At 36.0% G+C, this 24,204-nt stretch overlaps 1 protein-coding gene across 1 annotated transcript in view; it reads left to right on the top strand.

The window, feature by feature from the left end:
- LRCH2 (leucine rich repeats and calponin homology domain containing 2) overlaps nt 1-24,204 on the top strand; it is a 110,169-nt gene that overhangs the window by 17,240 nt on the left and 68,725 nt on the right. The window contains exons 2-3 of the mRNA XM_052663508.1: nt 16,631-16,775; nt 20,508-20,634. Of these exons, the coding sequence (XP_052519468.1) occupies nt 16,631-16,775; nt 20,508-20,634 (272 nt within the window). The remainder of the gene's footprint in view (nt 1-16,630; nt 16,776-20,507; nt 20,635-24,204) is intronic.

Below are 24,204 nucleotides of genomic sequence, written 5' to 3'. Positions count from 1 at the left end.
TGAGGTCTGCTTGTTATTGTTTCTCATAACTGTTGGCTTTAAAGCATTTTTATTCACTTTTTTGAATATCTACATCACTTTTTTCTCTCCACTGTACTTATGGTTAATACTTTAACTCATCATAAAGTAGCTTAGAAATTCTTGAGCTGTGCATCTTATTCAGTGAGGCTTCAGTGCTATAGCGGAGAAGGCAATGGCACCCCACTCCAGTACTCTTGCCTGGAAAATCCCATGGATGGAGGAGCCTGGTAGGCTGCAGTCCATGGGGTCACTAAGAGTTGGAGATGACTTGAGCGACTTCACTTTCACTTTTCACTTTCGTGCATTGAAGAAGGAAATGGCAACCCACTCCAGTGTTCTTGCCTAGAGAATCCCAGGGACGGGGGAGCCTGGTGGGCTGCCATCTATGGGGTCACACAGAGTCGGGCACAACTGAAGTGACTTAGCAGCAGCAGCAGCTATAGACTGATTTTTCATTATCTTGTTCTGAATGACAGCACAATACCTTTTTAGGGAATACTGAATCAAGAAATCACCTGTCTTTGCTGAGGGCATCTGTTGAAAGCAGATGCCAGAGCCATGGGGTTGTCATTTCCCATCAAGTTCCAACATCAGAGTCTTAATACTTCAAAAATACTCTCCATTCTTTTATTGACAGACAGCTGTGGTGCCTCATGTTTTCTTGTTGCTTTTGTTTCTACTCCTAACATTTCTTTTAGATGAGAAAATAGATAATGAAGCATTAATATTTTAGAGCATATTACTCAGATTTTATGTACACCAATTACTGAAAAGCACAGAAAATTTATTTTTTTCATTTTCTTGTTGGGAAATAAGTATTTAAGTTAGTTGATTTTATGTACTTTCCTGAAGACATATAATTCTAGCATATATTTTTAATGTAAATAAGAACTGAATATAATAGTCAGTTTTCAGCATTTTATTTTGTACCTTTATGAACATTATACATCATTGGCTGCAAATTGATAATTTTCCTTTGATTTCTTTTGTTTATTTCCTCTAGGGATTTAAGAATGTTTACTCATTTCCAGTAGCTCTGAGGTAGTGAGGAGCAGTAATTAAGTGATTTGGACAATCTTTTATAGGTAATCATGAGTAGAATTAGAATATAGTTCAGATACAGTCTAGTGCTCATCTACTAAATAACAGTTATACTGCATTTTTCAGTCTACAGGACTTCTGTAAACTGTGAGATAAACCCCAAGGATGATGAAGTATTGGTCCCGTCACAACATGTTTATACAAATCACAATTTTAGTCAAACTAAGTGGGGGTAATTTTTTTTTTTTTTTTTGCATAGTTCCTTTCACCGAAGTGTTAGGGAACAATAATTAGAATTTCTTAGAGGTGATATCTGATTTGCTTTTAACCTACCCTAACATGTAGTACCTGATTTGGTCCTTACGGAATTTTGAATGAATGACACAGGTTATGATTCAATTTAGGATGCTGCCTGGGAAATAAGAATGAGACTTGGAAGGTGAGAATGAGGATTTGCCTGCCTCTGTCTCAGACTCTGAGTGCAGAACTACAGAGAATTTGGTGCTTATGATATTTATTTTACCTTGTATATTTTCTGTGGTGAGGCTGCAACTTCCAATCTCTGGTCAATAAGGAATGTACATGGTAGAGCTGGGAGATAATATTCCATGGGTCTCATGTTTTTATACATCTTGCCAGTGAAGCACTAACAGCCGTTTGTTCAGGACCATCTTTGGGAAGAATGAGATAATTTCTGTCTCGAGAGCGAAGGACAATTATGCTTATTATCAAGAAAAACAATGTTTCCGTTTGAACACAGTGCAGGCATATGTACTGTCTATTATAAAAGATTTGAGTTCCCTTAATTCGAAGCTCCTCTTCTGTAATGTGGTGTATTGTATGTGCAAGTATCCATCTATACTCATATATGTTGCCCCTGTGAGATTTTGGGAGAAAGACGAACTGCTACAGATATGCTGGTCATGCCACTTGCTGTGCTGTGAGTAATTAAGTCCTTTGACTCACACAGGGGTTTCATGCCTTCTGCCAGCACCCGTTAAACTATTAGGCTAGCTTGTTGGCTGACAAGTAGGTTGAAGTCTCAGATCCTTTAGAGTTCTTGACAAGTACTCAACAGAATGGTTTTGCCTATAAGATGTTACAAACCTTTTGAAGAAACTTGTTTAATTTTCTTTAATCCTTGTTAATTGAGTTGGTTAAAATATTGAAAAATTAATAAGAGTCCTCTCTTTTAAGGAGCCAAGAAAGCTGTGTGTTGGCTCAGACTAAGCAGTTCTGAAATGCTAAATTGGGAACAGCTGAAAGTTTTTTAATGTTCATTATTTTCTTAACTAAAAATTGGGGCTTGAAGTAAGATTTTTGTTCCGCTTCCTATTGCAAGAAGAAACCTAGGATATGAATGTAGTTAGGAGATTTAGAATTTCTTTGACTCTACTTTGGGGTTCCAGTGGAACAGAATATTTGAAGTCTGGGACAGGAAGTCACAATGCATAATGTGTTGGAGGAATGGACGAGCACACATAAAACATGGACTTTGAAGTCACATCTGAGTTGGGAACCTCTGTGCTGTCAATTACTACTAGTTGTTTTTTAACATTAGACATGCCATTCAATATGTCTTTGATTCATGTGTATAATGAGGGGTAGTGGCTACCTCATAAGATTGTTTTGAAGATTAGAAATTGTGCAAAGCCTATAGCCTTCAGATCTAGCATATATGGAAGGTGCGTGTTTATGTTCACGCGCAAGTGTGTGTATAAGGTATTTGCTTTAGTTCCACTTAGCTTATTGTTGATGTGATTTTACAATTCTGATTTCAAATTATTTCTCTCCTTAACTGTCATATTTCTTTAAGCAGAAAATTCTCTATCTCTGTTAATGATGAGCCTGTGTTCTAACAACACCCATCATTTGTTAGACATTTTTCCATAGGTGAAAATGTGACAGTTTTTCAGTTGATCTAGGATTTTTTTTAAATAAGAGGAACTATAGCAGCTTGTACTATTAAATACCACCCAGAGAAGACTAATGTATCAGTTCATTTTAACAATTTGTGACAAATGTCATACAGCCTTTTGTACAGTGAATAAGACAAAACTGAAATTAGTATAGTATAATAGTATACGTTCTGAAAATAATTTGCTATACCTTGGCAGAAATGATAGCCAGTGGGCCAAGAATTGTACTCGGTGACAGATGGACCCATCTGTGGCTCTTGTGGCTGCAGCTTGGGAGGCAGCAAACAGATTTCCATTCCATCTGACTCCTTTTCTCCCTTCTCTAGCTTTTTTGACCTCTGAAACTTGAGTCATACAGAACATAATTTAGATCAGATTATTTAAAATGATCTATTAATGTCTTTAACAGGCTCCCAGCAGTTTTACAAGGAGCACTTTGAAGGAAGGCAAGAAACAGTACACAGTCTGTCTACTGTTGAGTTATTGCCAATACTACTTGATATGATTTATAATAAAAACTAAGATGAAACCTAGTTCACTGGTGATACAGGTTTTTATCCTCAAGGATACTAATTAATTGAGTTATCACCTTACTACTAAAGAAAAAAATGTACAACTATTAAAATATTTTTGCAGGCATTTTCTCATTAATTCTGATAAACTATTTTTGAGAAATGTGTTTGTTTCCTGTGGCTGCTGTAACAAATGACCCATAAACTTGGTGGTTTGAAACAACAGAAATTTACTCTCTTATAGTTCTTGAGACCAGAAGTCCAAAATAAGTCTTTTGAAGCTAAAATCAAGGTTTCAGCAGGGATATAAACCCTCTGGAGACTTGAGAGAATCCACTCCTCACCTCTTCCAGCATCTGGTAACTGCTGGCATTCTGTGACCTCATCACTCCAGTGTCTTCCTCCATCTTTCACATGGCCTTTTCCTCAATGTGCATCTTGTTTCCCTCTGTCGTCTTCCTGTAAAGATATGTGCGATGGCACTTAGCACCCACCTGGATGATGCAGGATATTCTTCATTGCAAGACACTTAATTATATCTGCCAAAAAATTTTACCATATAAGCTAACATTGACAGGTTCCAGGAATTATTAGGACCTGATATCTTTGAGGGCTACCATTCAGCTCACTACAGGAAGATAAAGAGCAGAATTTAATTTCTTTTCTTGTGTGTATGTGGGAAAGGTGAAACATTTTTACAATTGTCATTTCCCAAGTCTTACTTGTCCCCTAAGAAGGTAGACTTTAAAGCTGTTGTGAAATGAATCTCACCATCAGGAAGAAATTAAAAGTTTGTTTTCCATCTTTAGATGGAACTATATTAAATAAAATACCAATTTTGCATGTATTTCTTGAGTATAATGTGTTCTTTTTTAATATTATTCTAGTTGCCTTACTGCATGTGTTCATTAAATGATTTTTAATGTTATAAAATCTTATTTAATTGTACATCACAAGATAAATTAAATCAGTTTAAATTTTATCCATTATATCTATGTAAAAGTTAATTTTTACTTTTTTGAAGGAAAACACGAGATGCTGTTAGTGTGAGATAGATCAAGTAATTAAAATACAGATTGTTTTGTGTTATTGGCCACCTTTGTCTCTATGGTTGTATTTTTCTTTTGGCAGTGTTGTTCTGTTTACCCCATTCTTAGAAAAGATGTTTATACAGATTTAAAATATTGGAAAAGCCTAAATCAACTATACTCCAATTAACAAGTAAACAAATTATGCAATGAGCCCCCTAAAATAAAAAACGAAAAAGAAAAAAAAATCTGAAAAAGCCTAGAACAAGATTTTCTTAGAGGCTTTATAATGGCTTGAGTTTTAATTTAGACTTTATTATGCTTTATTTGCTTTACTCAATTATACCTGAAAAATAATTGTAATTTTAAGTGGTGTTTACTAAATAAATATATTAGCTCATTCAGAAAATAGTTTATGAATGAAAATTCATTTAAATTCCCTAAGGGAACTCATAATATTACTTTGTAATTTAACTGAGTCTTGTTTTTGGAGGGGAAGGAAGATAAAGCATCACACAATAATAAATCTATAAATTATTAAAATAATATTTTGATTTTATTTAAATTATTAAAACCATTGGTTATTAATACTGATACTTTTGCTTTTTCTCCAGTTGCTTCTTTGAATGTTCTCTTTTTTATGGTTCTTGTATTTTCTCTTGACTATTAGTTTTAGTCTCCTCTGCTTGCTTTTTTTTTCTATGCTTAACTTTTAAACATTGGTCTTCTGGATGGCCCAGTCTTGAATTTCTTTTTGACTTAGTACTCTTATTTTAGGTGATGTCTTCCATTTCTATGATTTTATAGTGCTAACCATATTCCCACAACTTTCAATTTTATGTGTCCATCCCAGACCTCACGTATGAAATCCAGAATGATCTGATTAACTGGCCCTTTCACAATCCCTTATCTTTCAGATATCTCAGTTTGTACAAATGTAAAATTGAACCCTTGATTCTATCCTCTTCTTCAAAAAGCAAAACAAAACTGTATAGCAAAAATAAGAATAAAAATCCTGTTCCACCTCTCACTTTTCTGTTAAGTAGCATCATTTAGTTGCCTAAGCCAGAATTCTGGATTCCATTCTTTTTTAAAAAAAAATATTTATTTTTTAATTGAAGAATAATTAGAGAATTTTGTTTTCTGTCAAACATCAACATGAGTCAGTCATAGGTAAACATATGTCCCCTCCCCTTTGCACCCCTCTAGGTTAATACAGAGCCCCTGTTTGAGTTTCCTGAGACATACAGCATATTCCCATTGGCTATCTATTTTACATATGGTAATGTAAGTACTCTCTGTATACATCTCATCTTCTCCTCCCCTCTCCCCGTGTCCATAAGTCCTTTCTCTATATCTGTTTCTCTATTGCTGCCCTGCAAATAAATTCTTCAGTACCATCTTTCTAGATTCCGTATATATGCATTAGTATATGATATTTATTTTTCTCTGTCTGACTTATTTCACGCTGTATAACAGATCTACTTATTTTGAAAAATACTCCTTTATATTGTGGTGAGTGCATATCATGAGCTCTATCCTTTTAACATGAGATCTATCCTTTTAAGATAGAAAAGTTCATCTACCTCATTACAACTGACTCAAATGTGTTCCTTTTTATGGCTGAGTAATATTCCATTGTGTATATGTACCACAACTTTTTCATCCATTCATCTGTTGATGGACATCTAGGTTGCTTCCATGTTCTAGCTGTTGTAAATGTTGCAAATAGTGCTGCAGTGAACATTGGGGTACATGTGTCTTTTTCAATTTTGATTTTCTCAGGGTTTATGCCAAGGAGTGAGATTGCTGGGTCATATGGTGGTTTTCTTCTTAGTTTTTTAAGGAATCTTCATACCATCTTCCACAGTGGCTCTATCAATTTGCATTCCCACCAACAGTGCAAGAGGGTTTCCTTTTATCCACACCCTCTCCAGCATTTATTGTTTGTAAACTTTTTGATGATGGGCATTGTGACTGGTGTGAGGTGATACTTCATTGTAGTTTTGATTTGCATTTCTCTAATGATGAGTGATATTGAGCATCTTTTCATGTGTTTGTTAGCCATCTGTATGTCTTCTTTGGAGAAATGTCTGTTTAGGTCTTTTTCCCACTTTTTGACTGGGTTGTTTGTTTTTCTGGTATTGAGTTGTATGAGCTGCTTGTATATTTTGGAAATTAATTCTTTGTCAGTTGTTTGATTTGCTGTTACTTTCTCCCATTCTGAGGGTTGTCTTTTCATCTGGCTTATAGTTTCCTTTGCTGTGCAAAAGCTTTTAAGTTTAATCAGATCCTACTTGTTTACTTTTGTTTTTATTTACATTCTTTAGGAGGTGGGTCATAGAGGGTCTTGCTTTGATTTATGTCATCAAGTGTTCTGCCTATGTTTTCCTCTAAGAATTTTATAGTTTCTTGTCTTGCATTTAGGTCTTTAATCCATTTTGAGTTTATCTTTGTGTATGATGTTAGTAGTTAGTGTTCTAATTTCATTCTTTTGCATGTAGCTGTCCAGTTTTCCCAGAACCACTTAGAGAAGAGGCTATCTTTGCCCCATTGTATATTCTTGCCTCCTCTGTCAAAAATAAGGTACCCATAGGTGTATAGGTTTATTTCTGGGCTTTTAAACTTATTCCATTGGTCTATATTTCTCTTTTTGTGCTAGTACCATATTGTCTTGATGACTGTAGTTTTGTAGTATAGTCTGAAGTTAAGAAGGTTGATTCCTCCAACTCCATTCTACTTTTGCAAGACTGCTTTGGCTATTCAAGGTCTTTTGTGTTTCCATATGAATTGTGAAATTTTTTGTTATAGTTCTTGGTAATTTGATAGGGATCACATTGAATCTATAGATTGCATTTGGTAGTTATAGTCATTTTCACAATGTTAATTCCTCCTAGCCAGGAACATATAATATCTCTCCATCTGTTTATGTCATCTTTGATTTCTTTCATTAGTGTTTTATAATTTTTTGTGTGGAGTTCTTTTGTCTCCTTAGGTAAGTTTATTCCTAGATATTTTATTAATTTTGTTGCAGTGGTGAATGGGATTGATTCCTTAATTTCTTTTTCTGATTTTTCATTGTTAGTATATAGAAATGCAAGTGATTTCTGTGTATTGATTTTGTATCCTGTGACTTTGATAAATTCACTGATCAGCTCTAGTAATTTTCTGATAGTTTCTTTAGGGTTTTCTATGTATAGTATCACGTCATCTGTGAACAGTGAGAACTTTACTTCTTTTTTTCTGCTCTGGATTCCTTTTATTTCTTTTTCTTCTCTGATTGCTGTAGCTAGGACATGCAAAATTATGTTGAATGATAGTGGTGAGAGTGGACACCTTTGTCTTGTTCCTGATCTTAGGGGGAATGCTTTCTGTTTTGCACTATTGAGAATAATGTTTGCTTTTGGCTTATATATGGCCTTCACTATGTTGAGGTAGGTTCCTTCTGTGCCCATTCTTTTAAGAGTTTTAATCATAAGTGTGTGCTGGATTTTGTCAAAAGCTTTTTGTGCATCTATTGAGATTATCATATGGATTTTATCTTTCAATTTGTTAATTTGGTGTATCACATTGGTTTGCATATATCGAAGAATGCTTGCAACCCTGGGATAAACCCAACTTGATCATGATGTAGCTTTTTAATGGTGAGCTTTTTAATGTGTTGTTGAATTCTGTTTGCTAGAATTTTGTTGAGGATTTTTGCATCTATGTTCATCAGTGATATTGGCCTGTAGATTTCTTTTTTTGTGTTGTATTTGTCTGGTTTTGGAATCAGAGTGATGGTGGCTTTGTTGAATGAGTTTAGAAGTGTTCCTTCTTCTGCAATTTTTGAAAGAGTTTTAGAAGGATAGGCATTAGCTTTTCTCTAAATGTTTGATAGAATTCACCTATGAAGCCATTTGGTCCTGGGCTTTTGTTCTTTTGGGAGATTTTTGATCAAAGTTTTGATTTCAGTGCTTGTAAGTGGGCTGTTCATGATTTCTATTTCTTGCTGGTTCAGTCTAGGAAGAGGTCATGTATGGATGTGAGAGTTGGACTATAAAGAAAGCTGAGCACCGAGGAATTGATGCTTTTGAACTGTGGTATTGGAGAAGACTCTTGAGAGTCCCTTGGACTGCAAGGAGATCCAGCCAGTCCATCCTAAAGGAGATAAGTCCTGGGTGTTCATTGGAAGGACTGATGTTGAAGCTGAAACTCCAATACTTTGGCCACCTGATGTGAAGAGCTGACTCTTTTGAAAAGACCCTGATGCTGGGAGGGATTGGGGGCAGGAGGAGGAGGGGATGACAGAGGATGAGATGGTTGGATGGCATCACCAATTAGAGCAACATGGGTTTGGGTGGACTCTGGGAGTTGGTGATGGACAGGGAGGCCTGGTGTGCTGCGTTTCATGGGGTTGCAAACAGTCGGACACGACTGAGCGACTGAACTGAACTGAAGAATCTGTTTCTTCCAGGTTATCCATTTTTTTGCCATATAGTTGTTCATGATAGTCCCATAATCCTTTGTATTTCTGCACTGTCTGTTGTAACCTCTCCTTTTTCATTTCTAATTTTGCTGATTTGATTTTTCTCTCTTTTTTTCTTGATGAGTCTGGCTAAAGGTTTGTCAATTTTGTTTGTCTTCTCAAAGAACCAGCTTTTAGTTTTATTAATCTTCACTAATTGTTAGTAAACCTTTACTAATTATTAAATTATTAATTATATAATTAATAATTTTTACTTATTTTTCCTTTATTTCTTTTTTCTTTTTCATTTATTTTTGCTCATATATTTATGATTTCTTTCTTTCTGCTAATCTTGTTTTTTTTTGTTGTTGTTCTTTTTCCAGTTGTTTTAGGTATAAAGTTAGGTTGTCTATTCAATGTTTTTCTTGTTTCTTGAGGTAGGGTTGTATGTCTACAAACTTCCCTCTTAACTGCTTTTGCTGCATACCATAGGTTTTGAACTGTCATGTTTTCATTGTCATTTGTTTCCAGGATATTTTTGATTTCCCTTTTTTATTTCCTCAGTAACCTGTTTGTTATTTAGAAATGTATTATTTAATTTCCCTACATTTGTGTTTTACAGTTTTTTTTTTCTTGTAATTGATGTCTAGTCTCACAGCATTGTGGTTGGAAAAGATGCTTGATACGATTTCAGTTTTCTTAAATTTACTGAGGTTTGATTTGTGACCCAAGATGTAGTCTATCCTGGAGAATGTTCCATGTGCACTTGAGAAGAAGGTGTATTTTTCTGCATTTGGATGCAATGTCCTGAAGATATCAGTGAAATCTATCTCATCTAATGTGTCATTTAAGACATGTTTCTTTATTAATTTTCTGTTTTGGTGAACTGTCCATCGGTAAGTGGGGTGTTTAAAGTCTCCTACTATTATTGTGTTACTGCCCATTTCTACTTTTATGTCTGTTAGTGTGTGTCTCATGTATTGAGGTACTCCTATGTTGGGTGCATAGATATTCACAATTGTTACGTCTTCCTTTTCGATTGGTCCCTTGATCATGATGTAGTGTCCTTCCTTATCTTTTGTAGTATTCTTTATTTTGAGGTCTACTTTTTCTGAAATGAGGTTTATTACTCCTTTATTACAGCTTTCTTTTGCTTTCCATTTGCATGGAATATATTTTTTCATCCTCTCACTTTCAGTCTATATGTGTCTTTAGGTCTGAAGTCAGTTTCTTGTAGACAGCATGTATATGGGTCTTGTTTTTGTATCCATTCAACCAATCTGTGTCTTTTGGTTGGAGCATTTAATCCATTTACTTTTAATTATTGATATATTTGTTTTTATTTCCAGTTTCTTAATTGTTTGGGGTTTGTTTTTGTAGATCTTTGATTTCCTGACTACAGAAGTTTATCATTTGTTGTAAAGTTGATTTGGTGGTACTGAATTCTCTTAACTTTTGCTTATCTGAAAAGCTTTTAATTTCTCCATCAGTCTTGCATGAGATCCTTGCTGGGTAGAGTAATCTTGGTTCTAGATTTTTCCCTTTCAGTACTTTAACTATATCCTGCCATTCCCTTCTGGGGTGCAGAGTTTCTGTAGAAGGATCAGTATAACCTGTTCAAAAATTTTGTCATACCCTTTCTTTTTCTCTTTTTTTTTTATGGGACTCCTGTAATTCAAATTTTGGTGTGTTTAATATTGTCCCAGCGGTCTCTGAGTCTATCTTCAGTTCTTTTCTTTCTTTTTACTTTATTCTGCTCTTTAGCAGTTATTTCCACCATTTTATCTTCCAGGTCACTGATCTTTTCTTCTGCTTCAGATATTCTGCTATTGATTCCTGCTAGAGTATTTTTAATTTCAATTATTGTGTTCTTTGTCTCAGTACGTTTTCTCTTTAATTCTTCTAGGTCTTTGTTAATTGATTCTTGCATTTTCTTCATTCTATTTTCTAGGTTTTTGATCATCTTTACTATCATTCTGAATTCTTTTTCAGATAATTTGCCTATTTCCTCTTCATTTATTTGGACTTCTTTGTTTCTAGTTTGATCCTTCATTTGTGCACTATTTCTCTGCCTTTTCATTATTTATTTAAAAACTTACTGGGTTTGAGGTCTCCTTTTCCCAGCCTTCAAGGTTGAATTCTTTCTTCTTTTTGGTTTCTAAAGGTTTGTCCAGTGGTTTGTGTAGGCTTTGTGTAGCATGAGATTTATGCTGAGTTTATTTATTCATTTTTTTTGATGGGCAGGGCTGAATGAGGTGATAATCCTGTCTGCTGATGATTGGGTTTGTATTTTTGTCTTCTTTGTTATTTGGATGAGTAGTAGCACAGGGTGCTACTGGTAGTTGGGTGATATTGGGTCTTGTATTCAAGTGGTTTCCTTTGTGGGAGTTCTCACTATTTGATATTCCCTTGGGTTAGGAGTTCTCTGGTAGTCTAGGGTCTTGGAATCAGTTCTTCCACTCTGAAGGCTCAGGGCTTGATCTCTGGCCAGGAACAGAGATTCCACAGGTGGTTTGTTATGGCATTAAGTGAGATTAAAACAAATACCCCAAAATGAGAAACCCAAGATGATCCCCAGACAAGTGGCAGTTACAAAATCATGCAAATAATAATTAAAATAATGGAATATACACATATACACATAAACAAAATCAAAATAGTCCAACAAAAATAAAGTACAATAGATTGACCCCACAAACACTGGAAACCAAAAATGATATCTACCAGTTAAGAACAAAACTAACTGAAACACAAGCTGAAAAACAAACTAAAGCAAGGTGCCAACTGGGGAATAAAGCAATGAAAACAAAACTAACAAATATGATGAGAAAAAAGAAAGAAGGAGTAAATATGCAAAGTTAAATAGAGGTAGATAAAGAAAATTTATATATATTAAAAATTAACTGCAAGGGGAAAGGAACAGTAGAAAAAGCAAATAAGGGAATAAATGTAGAAAAAATAATAGGTTTAAGAAATTTAAAAATTAAAATTAAAAAAAGAGGAAAAAAAACCACAAAACTCCACAGAACTGCAAAAGGCCAATGTAGAGGTAGAGGTTTATAACAGGAATAAAGAGTGTGATTAAAAAAAAAAACCTCAAAAGCTTAATTATATTTCATAATGCTTATAAAATCAACAACTACAACACAGGGGGAAAAAAGGAAAGAAAACAAAAACCCAAAGAAACTACAGGATAAGTCAAAATGTAAGAAGAATAAATGTTTTTCTTGAGTCACTGCTGTCAGGGTTCTTTTCCTTGCTGGGAGTCACAGTCTAGCTCGCCTACCTAGGATGCCCTCCAGCACTGTTCTGGTCTCCAGATCTGCAGTGAGGGCACCTCAGACTCTAATCTGGTCCTACTCCTTTGTGTTCTTGCCTCCAGTGTCCACAGCTATCAGAACTAGTGCGTTTTCTCTTGTGGGAATTCTCAATGTCCTTTTATATATTCCATAGACATAGGCTGCCTAGTTGATCATGTGGATTTAATCTGCAGCTTGTACAGCTGGTGGGAAGGTTTTGGGTCTTCTTCCTTAGCCATACTGCCTCTGGGTTTCAATTGTGGTTTTATTTCTACCTGTGTATGTGGGTCGTCCACTGGGGTTTGCTCCTGAGGCTGCCCTGGAAGACTTGTGTCTGCCCCAGTGAGGGTTAAGCATGAAGGTGGCACAGCTGCTTGGGTTGCAGGGACCCTGGCTGTGCCAAGTGTGCAGGGACCCAGACTGCCTCAGCCACAGGATTTGTGGCCCTATCAGAGTCTTTTTTTTTCAAGCCTCTGGTAGCTGGTGATCAGAAGGCCTCTTTGGCTAGTCTTTCTCCATAGCCCCACCTGTTCAGGCACTTAAAAGGCTCCTTTGTCTGGGGTCCTTCTCTGTTGTTGGGTGCATCAGGTGCTTGATGGGCCAGCCTCTCTATTGTTCAGTTGCCGGTGCTGGCCTGTGGGGAGAAAGATTGTCGTGATGGCTCCACCCCCTATGCATGACTTGCCTTGCTTCCATGGCTTTCCTCCACAGGCATTTCCCACCACAGTCTCCTCCCTCAGGTCCCCTTGGTCCATCTCTCTGCAGTCAACAGCATCCCTCATCCTGGGATTGCTCTACAATCCCTACACTCCAGCTCCCAGCTGCTGCGCCTTCTAGGGGACCTGCATCCCTTTCCGGGGTACATATGGCTGTGGCAAGGACTGTCTGATTCTCATTCCATTTAGGCTACCACAGATCAGCTGCTTCACTCTCAGCCTTAAATGTTACTCTTGTGACCCAGACAGTTGCCTTGATGTGGGAATTGGACCCCTGTTTCAGTTCCCCCACCCACCAAGGGCAGGTCCAGCCCTACTAACACTCCTGTTTTCCCCCCTAGTTCCTTCATCCTACTGAGTTTTGCTTGGTTCTATATATTCTTTTCTGGTGGTCAGGTACTCCTGTCAGCTCTCAGCTGGTATTCTGCAAGCACTTCTATCCTACTTTCCGCCATCTTGTTCTCCTTCTAGTCTTCTCTGGATTCCATTCTTGATTACTGTCTCTTATTTATCCCACATAGACAATTACATACCCAATTCCTGTAAGTACTAATATCAAAATATATTTCAAATTCTATTTTTTATCTTTATTCTTGCCATCTCCATGCAAGCTACCATCATCTAATTCTAGGGCCACTAGAATTTATGTATTATATGTGAGTACTTACTAAATATTATATAGAATAACAAACTGGGCAGAATTTGTTTTTAGGATTTCAAATTAACTGTAAGCAGTAATTTTCAACTCCTAGAGTTCTGAAGTTATAAGGATAAGAGATAAAAATCAAATGTAAAAGAAATATTCTAAACTAAAAAAAAGAAGTCTTAATTTTTCCCCCTCAATAGAACTGCATGATGCCTGGGTATCTAGAGGAGGTGAGCCAGTAAATTGAAAACTTCTATTTCAGGTTCAGATTTTGATTTCTGATAATTCCATCTATCCTTTTATTTAGCTATTCAGAGTATTCTGGTGAGAAGAAAAAGAATCCAAATTAACTTTTATATTATATAATCATAACTAATATATTCTTTAGCCAGTTACAAAATTTTGCATTTATACACATATGTAAAAACATACATGGATATTAATATTCTGATTAGCAAATTATTATGCTGCTAAATAAATAGGTGTCATCCCTCAGAGTGAGAAATTTTAATGTTGGTAGGAAGCTCTTCTTGTGTGGGCAGACCAGATGAGGTACAGTGGCCTAAGATACACCATAGATGTTCTTCTTTTAACTTTTTATTTTATATTGGAGTATAGCCAGTTAACAATGTTATGATAGTATCAGGTGGACAGTAAAGGGACTCAGCTGTACATATACATGTATCCATTTTTCCCCAAACTCCCCTCCTATCCAGGCTGCTACATAACACTGAGCAAAGTTCTCTGTGCTATACAGTAGGTTCTTGTTGGTTAACCATTTTAAATATAGCAATGGAGAAGGAAATGGCAACCTACTCCAGTACTCTTGCCTGGAAAAACCCATGAATGGAGGAGCCTGGTAGGCTGCAGTCCATGGGATCGAGAAGAGTCGAACACGACTGAGAGACTTCACTTTCACTTTTCACTTTCATGCATTGGAGAAGGAAATGGCAACCCACACCAGTATTCTTGCCTGGAGAATCCCAGGGACAGAGGAGACTGGTGGGCTGCTGTCTGTGGGGTCACACAGGGTCAGACACAGCGTAAGTGACTTAGCAGCAGCAGCATCAGTGTGTACATGTTGGTTCCAAACTCCTTAACTGCATAGATGTTTTTCTTGATAAAGGTAAATAATAGTCTTATGTTTTTAACCAAATAAGTATAATGAAGTAGTGTTAGCAAAGTATGTGTGTGTGCGTGCATGCTAAGTTGATTCAGTCAGGTCTGACTCTTTGTGACCCTGTGGACTGTAGCCCTCCAGGCTCCTCTGTCCATGGGATTCTCCAGGCAAGAGCACAGCAGTGGGTTGCCATTTCCTTCTCTGGGGAATCATTCCCACCCAGGGATCAAACTTGCATCTCTTAAGTCTCCTACATTGCCAGGTGGGTTCTTTACCACTAGCACCACCTGGGGAGCCCTTGCTGCTGCTGCTAAGTCGCTTCAGTTGTCTCCGACTCTGTACGACCCCATAGACAGCAGCCCACCCGGCTCTCCCATCCCTGGGATTCTCCAGGCAAGAATACTGGTGTGGGTTGCCATTTCCTTCTCCTATGCATGACAGTGAAAAGTGAAAGTGAAGTCGTGTCCGACTCCTAGCGATCCCGTGGACTGCAGCCTACTAGGCTCCTCCATCCATGGGACCTTCCCGGCAAGAGTACTGGAGTGGGTTGCCATTGCCTTCTCCCTTAGCAAAGTATATTCCGATGGTAAGATAGCTAATTTGATAATTGTTCAGGCAGAAGTTCTCAACAGGGGTAGGAGGGTTTATATTCCATGGGATGTTTTTTGACTACTATGACCAGAGGGTGTTAACTGGCATCTAGTAGATAGATGTTAGGGATGCTGCTAAATATCCTACAGTGCCCATGATAGCCCTATACAACAAATAGCTATGCAGTGCAAAAAGTCAATAATACTTTGGTTGAGAAACTCTTTTAGGGTATTTTTTTTCCTGCCACATGATATCGTAAGTATTTTTCAAAATTTCATTTAACAAAGTATCAATAGATGTATAATAGTTATAATCTGTTTTTGTGTATGTATGTGTGTGTGTCTGTGCGTGTGCATGTGAAAACTTGAGTGAATAGAATTATTTGTTTGTACTTGGAATAGTTTAGGAGAGGAAGGAATCAAGTGTAAATGCTAAGTTTCTGGCTTGAGCAGCTCACGAGGAGTATGTTGGTGACATTATATCAAGTGAAAGAAACAGATATGTGGAAGAAAATCTTCAGTTAAGATTTTGCACTTGCAGAATTTGAGGTACTTGAGAGTTACAAAGAGGAAGTCCTAAAGATTAGCACATAAGTGTTCAAACATATTTAATTTGAAATTGTCAGTATATGAATAGTAACCCTAGTTTTGGATTAAATCATCTAATAGAGTATGTCTTAAGGAAAGAGTACCTTATATCAGAGTCCTTAGGAACAAAAACATTTACAGTATGGGTAGAGGAGAATCTAGCAAGAGACTTAGTAGCAGCCAGGGAGATAACAGGAAATGATCCAGAAGTGTAGTTTTCCAGGCCCAGGGAAGAGAAACATTCCCAAATGGATGAGTGGCGGTTGATATGGAGGCTTAGTGACCTTGGTAGACATAAAAATGAATAGAAGGCAAATTATAATGGGTTGAAAAGTCCATGGTAAGTATGAAATATAGTTATATTGTAGATTTATTTAAGTTTTACTGTAAAGGAGGAAGAGGTGGATGGAGGGGGATGTGGGATCAGGGAAGGTTTTATTCATATTTTTAAATATCAGAGAGAATTCTTCATTGGTATTTTAAAAAATAATATTTAAAGATATTGAAGTGCAGTTTGTTAATGAACAGACTTTCCATGAGTATATTTCTATGTATTTTTTGCCTGGTGAAGGCAAAAGGTCAAGGTCAGTATTTTGAATAGTTGGTTGGATTCTCAGTGATTCAGCAAGTATGTAAATAGTTCTGTTAATTACCACAAATGTAGGTATATGTTTGACATGCAGATATTACTTTTATTTTTCAGATCTTTCAAGAAATCGTTTTACAGAAATTCCTTCTGAGGTCTGGTTATTTGCACCTCTTGAAACATTAAATTTATATCATAATTGCATCAAAATCATTCCTGAAGCCATTAAAAACCTGCAGATGTTAACATACCTTAACATTAGGTAAGGAAACAGTTTTGGGGGAAATAAATCTTGTTTTTTAATACAGTTCTAATTCTTTAGTTGCAAAGGAATGTAATTGGTTTGGCTATGTAACCTATGTCTCAACAGCATCTTATTTGTATTTTCTATATGTCCACATTACTTTATAGGTTTTTGGTCTTGTTCTTGAGAGCAGTGCTTCTCAAACTTCATGCCCAAAGGAACCAGATGCAGATTCTGATTTCATAGGCCAGCATTTCTAACAAATCTCTGGTAATGTCCATGCCTGCTGGTCCTTAGGTCAGTTTGAGTACCAAGGCTTTAGACCAGAAATATTTTGTTGAAATCATAGTACCACAACACAGGTTTATTTATTAGCACCCCCAATTAAAGTGGAACATTATGAAGAAACAGTTCTTGAGTTATATTTTTCACTCTTGTGACTTCTTGTTGCTATCTCAAGGATGGATAGATTGGGATGGGATTATTGGAAGGTTAGGAAGTGGATAATAGTTGATGTTAATAATAAGTTCTTACTGTGTGCCAAGCAGTGTTAGGAATACTTTACCCATATTACCTCATCTCATCTTCACAACATTTTCAGATATATAGTTATTATCCCTGCGTTGCAGATGAGGAAATTGAAGCACATAGGTTAACTATTTGCTCAAAATTACACACACTGCAATTGGTAGAGACGAGATTCGAATCAAAGCAGCAGTATGGCTGTAGAACTCTCATTCTTAGGTTTATGCTGTTTTTATAATAGACTGAACATTGAATAAGTATAAGAAAATAATTGCCCTACCGAATGAGTGACAGTGAATGGAAACTGGTATAGTGTGACTTAATTTTAGAAGCTTATTCTTATTTTTGTTTTATGTTTTGAATTATAAGGGAAAAGTTCTTCCTTAATGAAATTACTTGTCTAAATTCTCAAATAGGGAAGTAGTAAATATAATTAATATATGTAAATGATTGTGTTCCTTTCTGTGATATTTATTATGTATATCTCCCTCAGTGGAATCACCTGGTAGTACATATCACTTTAACTGAAACCATTTTAACCTAAAATGTGAGAGTATTTTAATTTCCTTCCATAGATATTGGTCATTTGGGTTGCTCCTTTCTCTAACTGGGTACATAATCTCCTTGGCCTGGCTTGGGAAAGGTTTGAGGGAAGTGAGGTATTTTTAAGTTTTTTGTCTTTATTATCATTTTATTTTGTTCTTTTATGGAAAAAACAGTTTGTCAGAAATTGTTGCATTTATGTATCAACCTTTATGGTACATCTTAGAATAGTTTTACTAAAACTATGTGTCATTCTTTCCCATTTTGATCTCTAAAAGTTGACTTGTAATTTTTGTTTACAGACACAGTATTAACATAACACTTGTTCTAATGACTGGCTTCCTTTGGCTATCTCTAAAGCATGTGGAAAAAGTGAAGATTTATGATTATTATCTGTGTATAAAGAAATAGAGAGCTGACTGCTAACTCAATAAACCTGCTTCTTAAGGAAAGAAGAGAAACCAATTTTTAAACTTTCCTGGTAGGAGGGAGATTAGATTGAGTTTGTATGTGCCATTGTTTTTCCTATTTATTTATTTTTTATTTTGGTGAAAAGATTTTGAGAAACTTGTAAGATAATTTTTAGCTTATTCTTTCTTCCTGTATACTATGCTTCTTTTCAGTAGAATCCTCAGGAAGACCCTTTGTGCTCCAGACAGACCACTTTCCCAAGGATTGTACTTGATGCTTAATGTGCAAGAGTTGTGACAAACACCTAGCATATTTGACATTCCAACAGTCTGGCTAGGATTTTTGGTCTTGGGGCATTAGCCTTTTTTATTAAAGTCTGTGCCGTGTGATTAAACCAGTCTAGTGTTTCTGAACATCCTCTGCAGGCATAAAATGGGGCAAAAGGGCTTGAAGTCCCTCTCTTGGGGTAACACTGGAGTTTTATTACTGTGTATGTTATATAAAATGCTATGTACAAGACTATAAATATCACTTTGAAAAGCAGGGAAAATAATAGCAAATTGCTAATGAATGCTTGATAGTATCTAAATGTAGTGGTACACTTTATATATATTTTGGTAGTAGAATTGTCTTAGCCCATTCATGGCACTATAACAGAATACCATAGACTGGGTGGTTATAAACAACAGAAATTTATTTTTCATAGTTTTGAAGGCTGGAAATTTGAAGATCAAAGTGCAAGCTGATTCAGTGTCTGGTGAAGACCAGTTTCCTGATTTATATAGATAGATGACTCTTCTAGCTGAGTCCTTACATGGAGTAAAGAGCAAGGGAGCACTCTGAGGTCTCTTTTTAAGGCCACTAATCACCTCCCAAAAGCCCCACCTCCATGTACCATCACATTGGGGATTAGGCTTCAGCATTATAGTTTTGAGTGGGGAGAACACAAACATTTAGTCTACAGCAGGGATAGTTTGGGTCAGTCTACATTGGCATGCAAATTTGGCCAAAATTAGTTTGAGGGTAAGGGACCCAAAGCCAAATCGCCTGGATTTGAATCCTGGTTCTCTCATTTACCAGCTCTGTGACTTTGAGCAGTTTACTTAATCTCTTTTAGACTTTTTCTTCAAATGTAAAATGGGCATTATGATAGTATCTATCTTCCTAAAGTAGGTTGTTGTGGGGATTAGTCAAGTTAATTAATGTGAGGTGCTGTGAACATGGCCTGCTGCTGCTGCTGCTAAGTCGCTTCAGTTGTGTCCAACTCTGTGCGACCCCAGAGACGGCAGCCCACCAGGCTCCCCCGTCCCTGGGATTCTCCAGGCAAGAACACTGGAGTGGGTTGCCATTTCCTTCTCCAATGCATGAAAGTGAAAAGTGAAAGTGTGTCTGACTCTTAGCGACCCCATGGACTGTCTCTTAGCGACCCCATGGACTGTGGCCCACCAGGCTCCTCTGTCCATGGGACTTTCCAGGCAAGAGTGCTGGAGTGGGGTGCCATTGCCTTCAGAACATGGCCTGCTCTGGAACATGGCCTGCTACATAGTAACAAATGTTAGTTGTCCTTATATTTAAATATATCTGCAGAGACAGGAATGTTGTATCAACTGTGAGCTGAAAAGAAGGTGCTAGTAGACTGTTCCACCATAAACCTGCAACAAAAGAGAATGGGTTAAATACAATATTGTAAAGTTAAAAAAAATAATAATAATAAATAAATTTTTAAAAAGAGAGAATGGGTTAAGGTTACTACATTTTAAAGGTATAATTCTATTCATTCTTTCATAAATTTGAACAGTGCATGCAGATTTATCCTTGGAGCCTTCCCCTAGTGAGAGGTGTAGAGGTATTGAATATAGTGAAATTATACCAGAGAGCAAGGTTCTGGCAATTCTTTAGCTCGGAAGAATTTTGAGAATTCTGAGTTAGAATTTTCTCTAGCTCAGAAAAAATTCTGAGTTTTGAGAGCTGGTGATGTGTAGGACAATATTACAGATCACAGTGCAGGCTTGTGCCTGGGCAAGTGACTTAACCAAATTTAACCTTTAATTTTATTTGTATAATGCAAGTAATACCACCTGCCTTGTTAGGTTAATATGAGGATTTAATGAGACAGTGCATGTAAAAATATTAGCCTGTTACAAAGTAAGCATTAATTAAATAATAGTTGTTATTTAGTGAAAAATTCTTAATTTTGAAGTGATTTGTTCTTTTTCAGCATACTTCATTTCAGACTTATTTCTCATAATGAGACTTTCTTATTCTTTTCAGTCGAAATCTTTTATCAACATTGCCAAAATACCTATTCGATCTTCCCCTTAAAGTTTTGGTCCTCAGTAATAATAAACTGGTATCCATTCCAGAAGAAATCGGAAAGTTAAAAGATTTAATGGAATTGGTGAGTAAAATAGTTGTATCGATTGTATGTCATGTGTATAACACATATCGTTATATTTTGGGAGATTAATTCCTTTATGGAATTTCACTCTAATTAAAAAAAAAAATCTTGGTATATGCCTAAGTTCTCTTTAGTGATATTTCGAGATACCCTTGCTTATGTCTGATTTTAGCTCACAACTACGATAAAAACCTAGGTTGTTCCTTAGTCTTAGTGAGACCAGAAGACTTGCTTACAAATCTTAAAAAATACTTTCAGACAAATAACCAATTGTCTATCCTTTTTGTGGACAGTAAATTTCTTAGATCAGGAAAAGGTAAGGTTTTTTTTTTTTTTTTTTTTTTAAGGTTTTACAGGACTTCAATGAAGGCTTCAGAGAGAGGAGATAAGAAAGAGAGTACAATGCCTACATGCAGTAGAATTAATAAAATGACCTTCTTCTATATCCCCATGTAATTTTATAACACTTTTGAAATGAAGATAAATGGAAAGAGGCCTTTATATATAATTGATTGTAGAAATATAAGAATAATTTAAAGTCATTACTTTGAACATATCATTTTAGGTATTATAGGACAATGAACTTAGAGAAACATAATCAAATCTTCAAAACAGTGAGCTATTTTCACATCTTTCTGTTACTTCTACCTTACACAATATACTATGCTGTTTATTTTTTTATTTTCTATTTTATCTTGAGTAATGCTTTTCCAATCATAGATTTTTTTCAAGTGTTCATAAATATGATTTTTTATGTGTGGAGGGTGAAAAGTTTTCTTGAGGAACTTATGTACTAGTTTATAATGGGAAATTAATGTACAAATAGAATGTAATGAACATAAATTTCAGGAATACCTTTTTTAAAATTCATAAGCATATGTAGTTGTAATGCAAGGAAATTTCCTTGAGCTTAGTCTTGTTGTATTGTAGAACCACATAATTTTATTATTGTAAGAAATCTTGTAAGTAGTCAGATAAAACCACTTCCTAATGCAGGAATCCCTGACACATCTAGTTGTATATTTTCAATGGTGGACAAATCTTTGTGTTTGTGTATCTGAGGCAGCCCTAATTCTCTTTTGCAAAATTTTGTTAACTTTCTTATTTTAAACTAAGATACATGCCCCATCACTCTTATGCATTGGTCTAGAGACTATCATGTAAAGAAGTATAGATAATGATAACTTTTCTTCCCTTCAGATATTTATAAATTGTTGTGTGTGTACTCTCCATTTTACCAAACTCTTAAGACCTGTTTTTCTGTGGCTTAAATATTTTTATTACCTTTATTCCTTTTTTTAGTTTCTATATTTCTATTCTTTACTGCCTTTTATTTTTAGCTATTTCTATCCTGAAAATGCTCCCTTTTATTATAGTCTCTTTTAATGTAACACTCAAAAATGAACAGAAGATGCCAGATGTGATCTAACAAATTCATAATACAAGGGGCTCATTCCTTTCTTTGACATGTACACTGTTAATGTTTTTAAAGATTTTATGCATATTCTCCTTTAAGATTCTATGAGTCTGGGACTTCCCTGATGGTCCAGTGGTTAAGAATTCACCTTGCAATGCAAGGGATGCAGGTTCCATCCTTGATCAGGGAACTAAGATCCCACATACCATCAAGCAACTAAGCCCACTTGCCACTAGAGAGCCAGAGTGCTGCAAGGGAAGATCCTGCATGATGCAACAAAGAGCTTGTGTCTGCAAATAAGATTGGATGCAGCCAAATAAGTATTTTTTAAAAAAGATTCCGTGGCTCTGTAATTTCTTTTTTCTTTCTTTTTCATTCAGTTTTTGACCTATGTTTTAAATTATATTACATGAGATAGTTTTTGGATAAATGAAATTTCAAAAATATTTAGAATTTTGAGATTTAGTGTAGTATTTTTATTTAAACAGAGTATTAAAACATATTAATCATTATTTTACTAGCACTGTAAAATCATTGCACTTTCAACTTTCAAAATCAGTAACTGGATAGGTTGCATTAGGGTGGCTAATTGATAATTTTATTTTTAATTTTTTTAATTGACAATTTACATCACAGAATTAATTTGTGGATATTACCTGTCATTGGAATGTTTTCCCAGGACAGTATATCCTAGGAATGTCATAGCCAGCTATAGTGAAGTCTGTCATTAGATCTAGGAAATACTCTCAGGTCTTCAAATCCCAGCTGAGTATTTTGTAGAGTACCCATTGGTGAGTAGTTCAGTATCCTGTGCCAGGTTTGTTTCTTCTATGAAGTGGCAGCTTCCTGTCAAATTTTTATTAATTTTTTGTATGGACATCTTTAGTATTAGGCACCTTTGGGAGGGAGCCATAGTATCTACTTTAATGGATGTTTTTCCGAAGTTTTCTTATCCATCATTTGGACTGTCCTCAACACAATAGCTAAAATGATGTTTGTCAAAACATAAGTTAGATTGTGTCATACCTCTGTTTAAAAGTTTCTGGTACCTGGCCACATTTCTGAGTAAAAGCCAAAACTTTTCCCTCCATCCTAGTCTTCCCCTTGCCCACTTTTCTCTAGCTACACTGGATTCATTGCTGTTCTTAGTACATGTTACATATGCTTTGCTTAAGAGCCTTTACATTTATTGGGCCTTCTGTCTGGAATATTCCTTTCTTATGTATTGGCATGGCTCATACTCTCACTTCTGATAATAGTGCTCAAATATTAACTACTTTATGAAACAATCTAAATTTCTATCCTTACCCAATATTACTAACACTACCATTTTCCTTTACCCTGCTCTGTTTTTTGCCTCCGTAGCACTTCTAGTATATTGTGTAATCTGCTCCCTTTGCTATAATGCAGTATCCATAAGGAGCTACGAGGGCAGGACTTTTTGTTTGTTTTATTCATTGATATGTCCCCAGCACCTAGAACAGTGCCCAGCAAATAGTTTGTATTTGATAAATAGTTGTTAAATGAAGATGGCATGTAGATACATTTTAAAATCTATAGATGATTAGATATTATTTAATGTTCTTTAGGGGCTTCCCCAATGACTCAGTGGTAAATCCACTTGCCAGTGCAGGAGATGAGGGTTTGATCTCTGGGTTGGAAAGATCCCCTGAAGAAGGGGATGGCTACCCATTCCAGTATTCTTGCCTGGGAAATCCCATGGACAGGAGAACCTGGCAGGCTACAGTCCATGGAGTCGCAAAAATGTTGGACACAACTCAGTGACTAAACAACAATATTCTTCTTTTGAATTTACCCTCCTGCCTTTTTTACTTTTGATAAAACAATACATGTATGCGCCACACCTTTCGTTCCAAGCTAAATGTCGTTTCCAGTCAAAGTTGGAAATTGGGGACAGTTGCAGTAGAATATGAATTTCATTTGCAGTTTGTCTAGAATGACTACTGCCTGAGATCTTGCAGATTCTTCTTCCCTTTCTGTTGATGTGATAAGAAAGGGGGAGAGGACTGCACAGTTTAATAACTTAAGCTGTTCCTTTCTTCTGTTATTATGGAAATGTGGTATTGTTTACCTTTAAATTGAGGTTTGCATTTTAACGTAACCATGAGGCAGTTCTGACCAGATCCCTTAGA

Source organism: Budorcas taxicolor, chromosome X, assembly GCF_023091745.1.
Source record: "Budorcas taxicolor isolate Tak-1 chromosome X, Takin1.1, whole genome shotgun sequence".
Classification (NCBI taxonomy): Eukaryota; Metazoa; Chordata; class Mammalia; order Artiodactyla; family Bovidae; genus Budorcas; species Budorcas taxicolor.
Note: the sequence above shows the minus strand (reverse complement) of the source record. Positions and strands in the feature narration are given on the sequence as shown.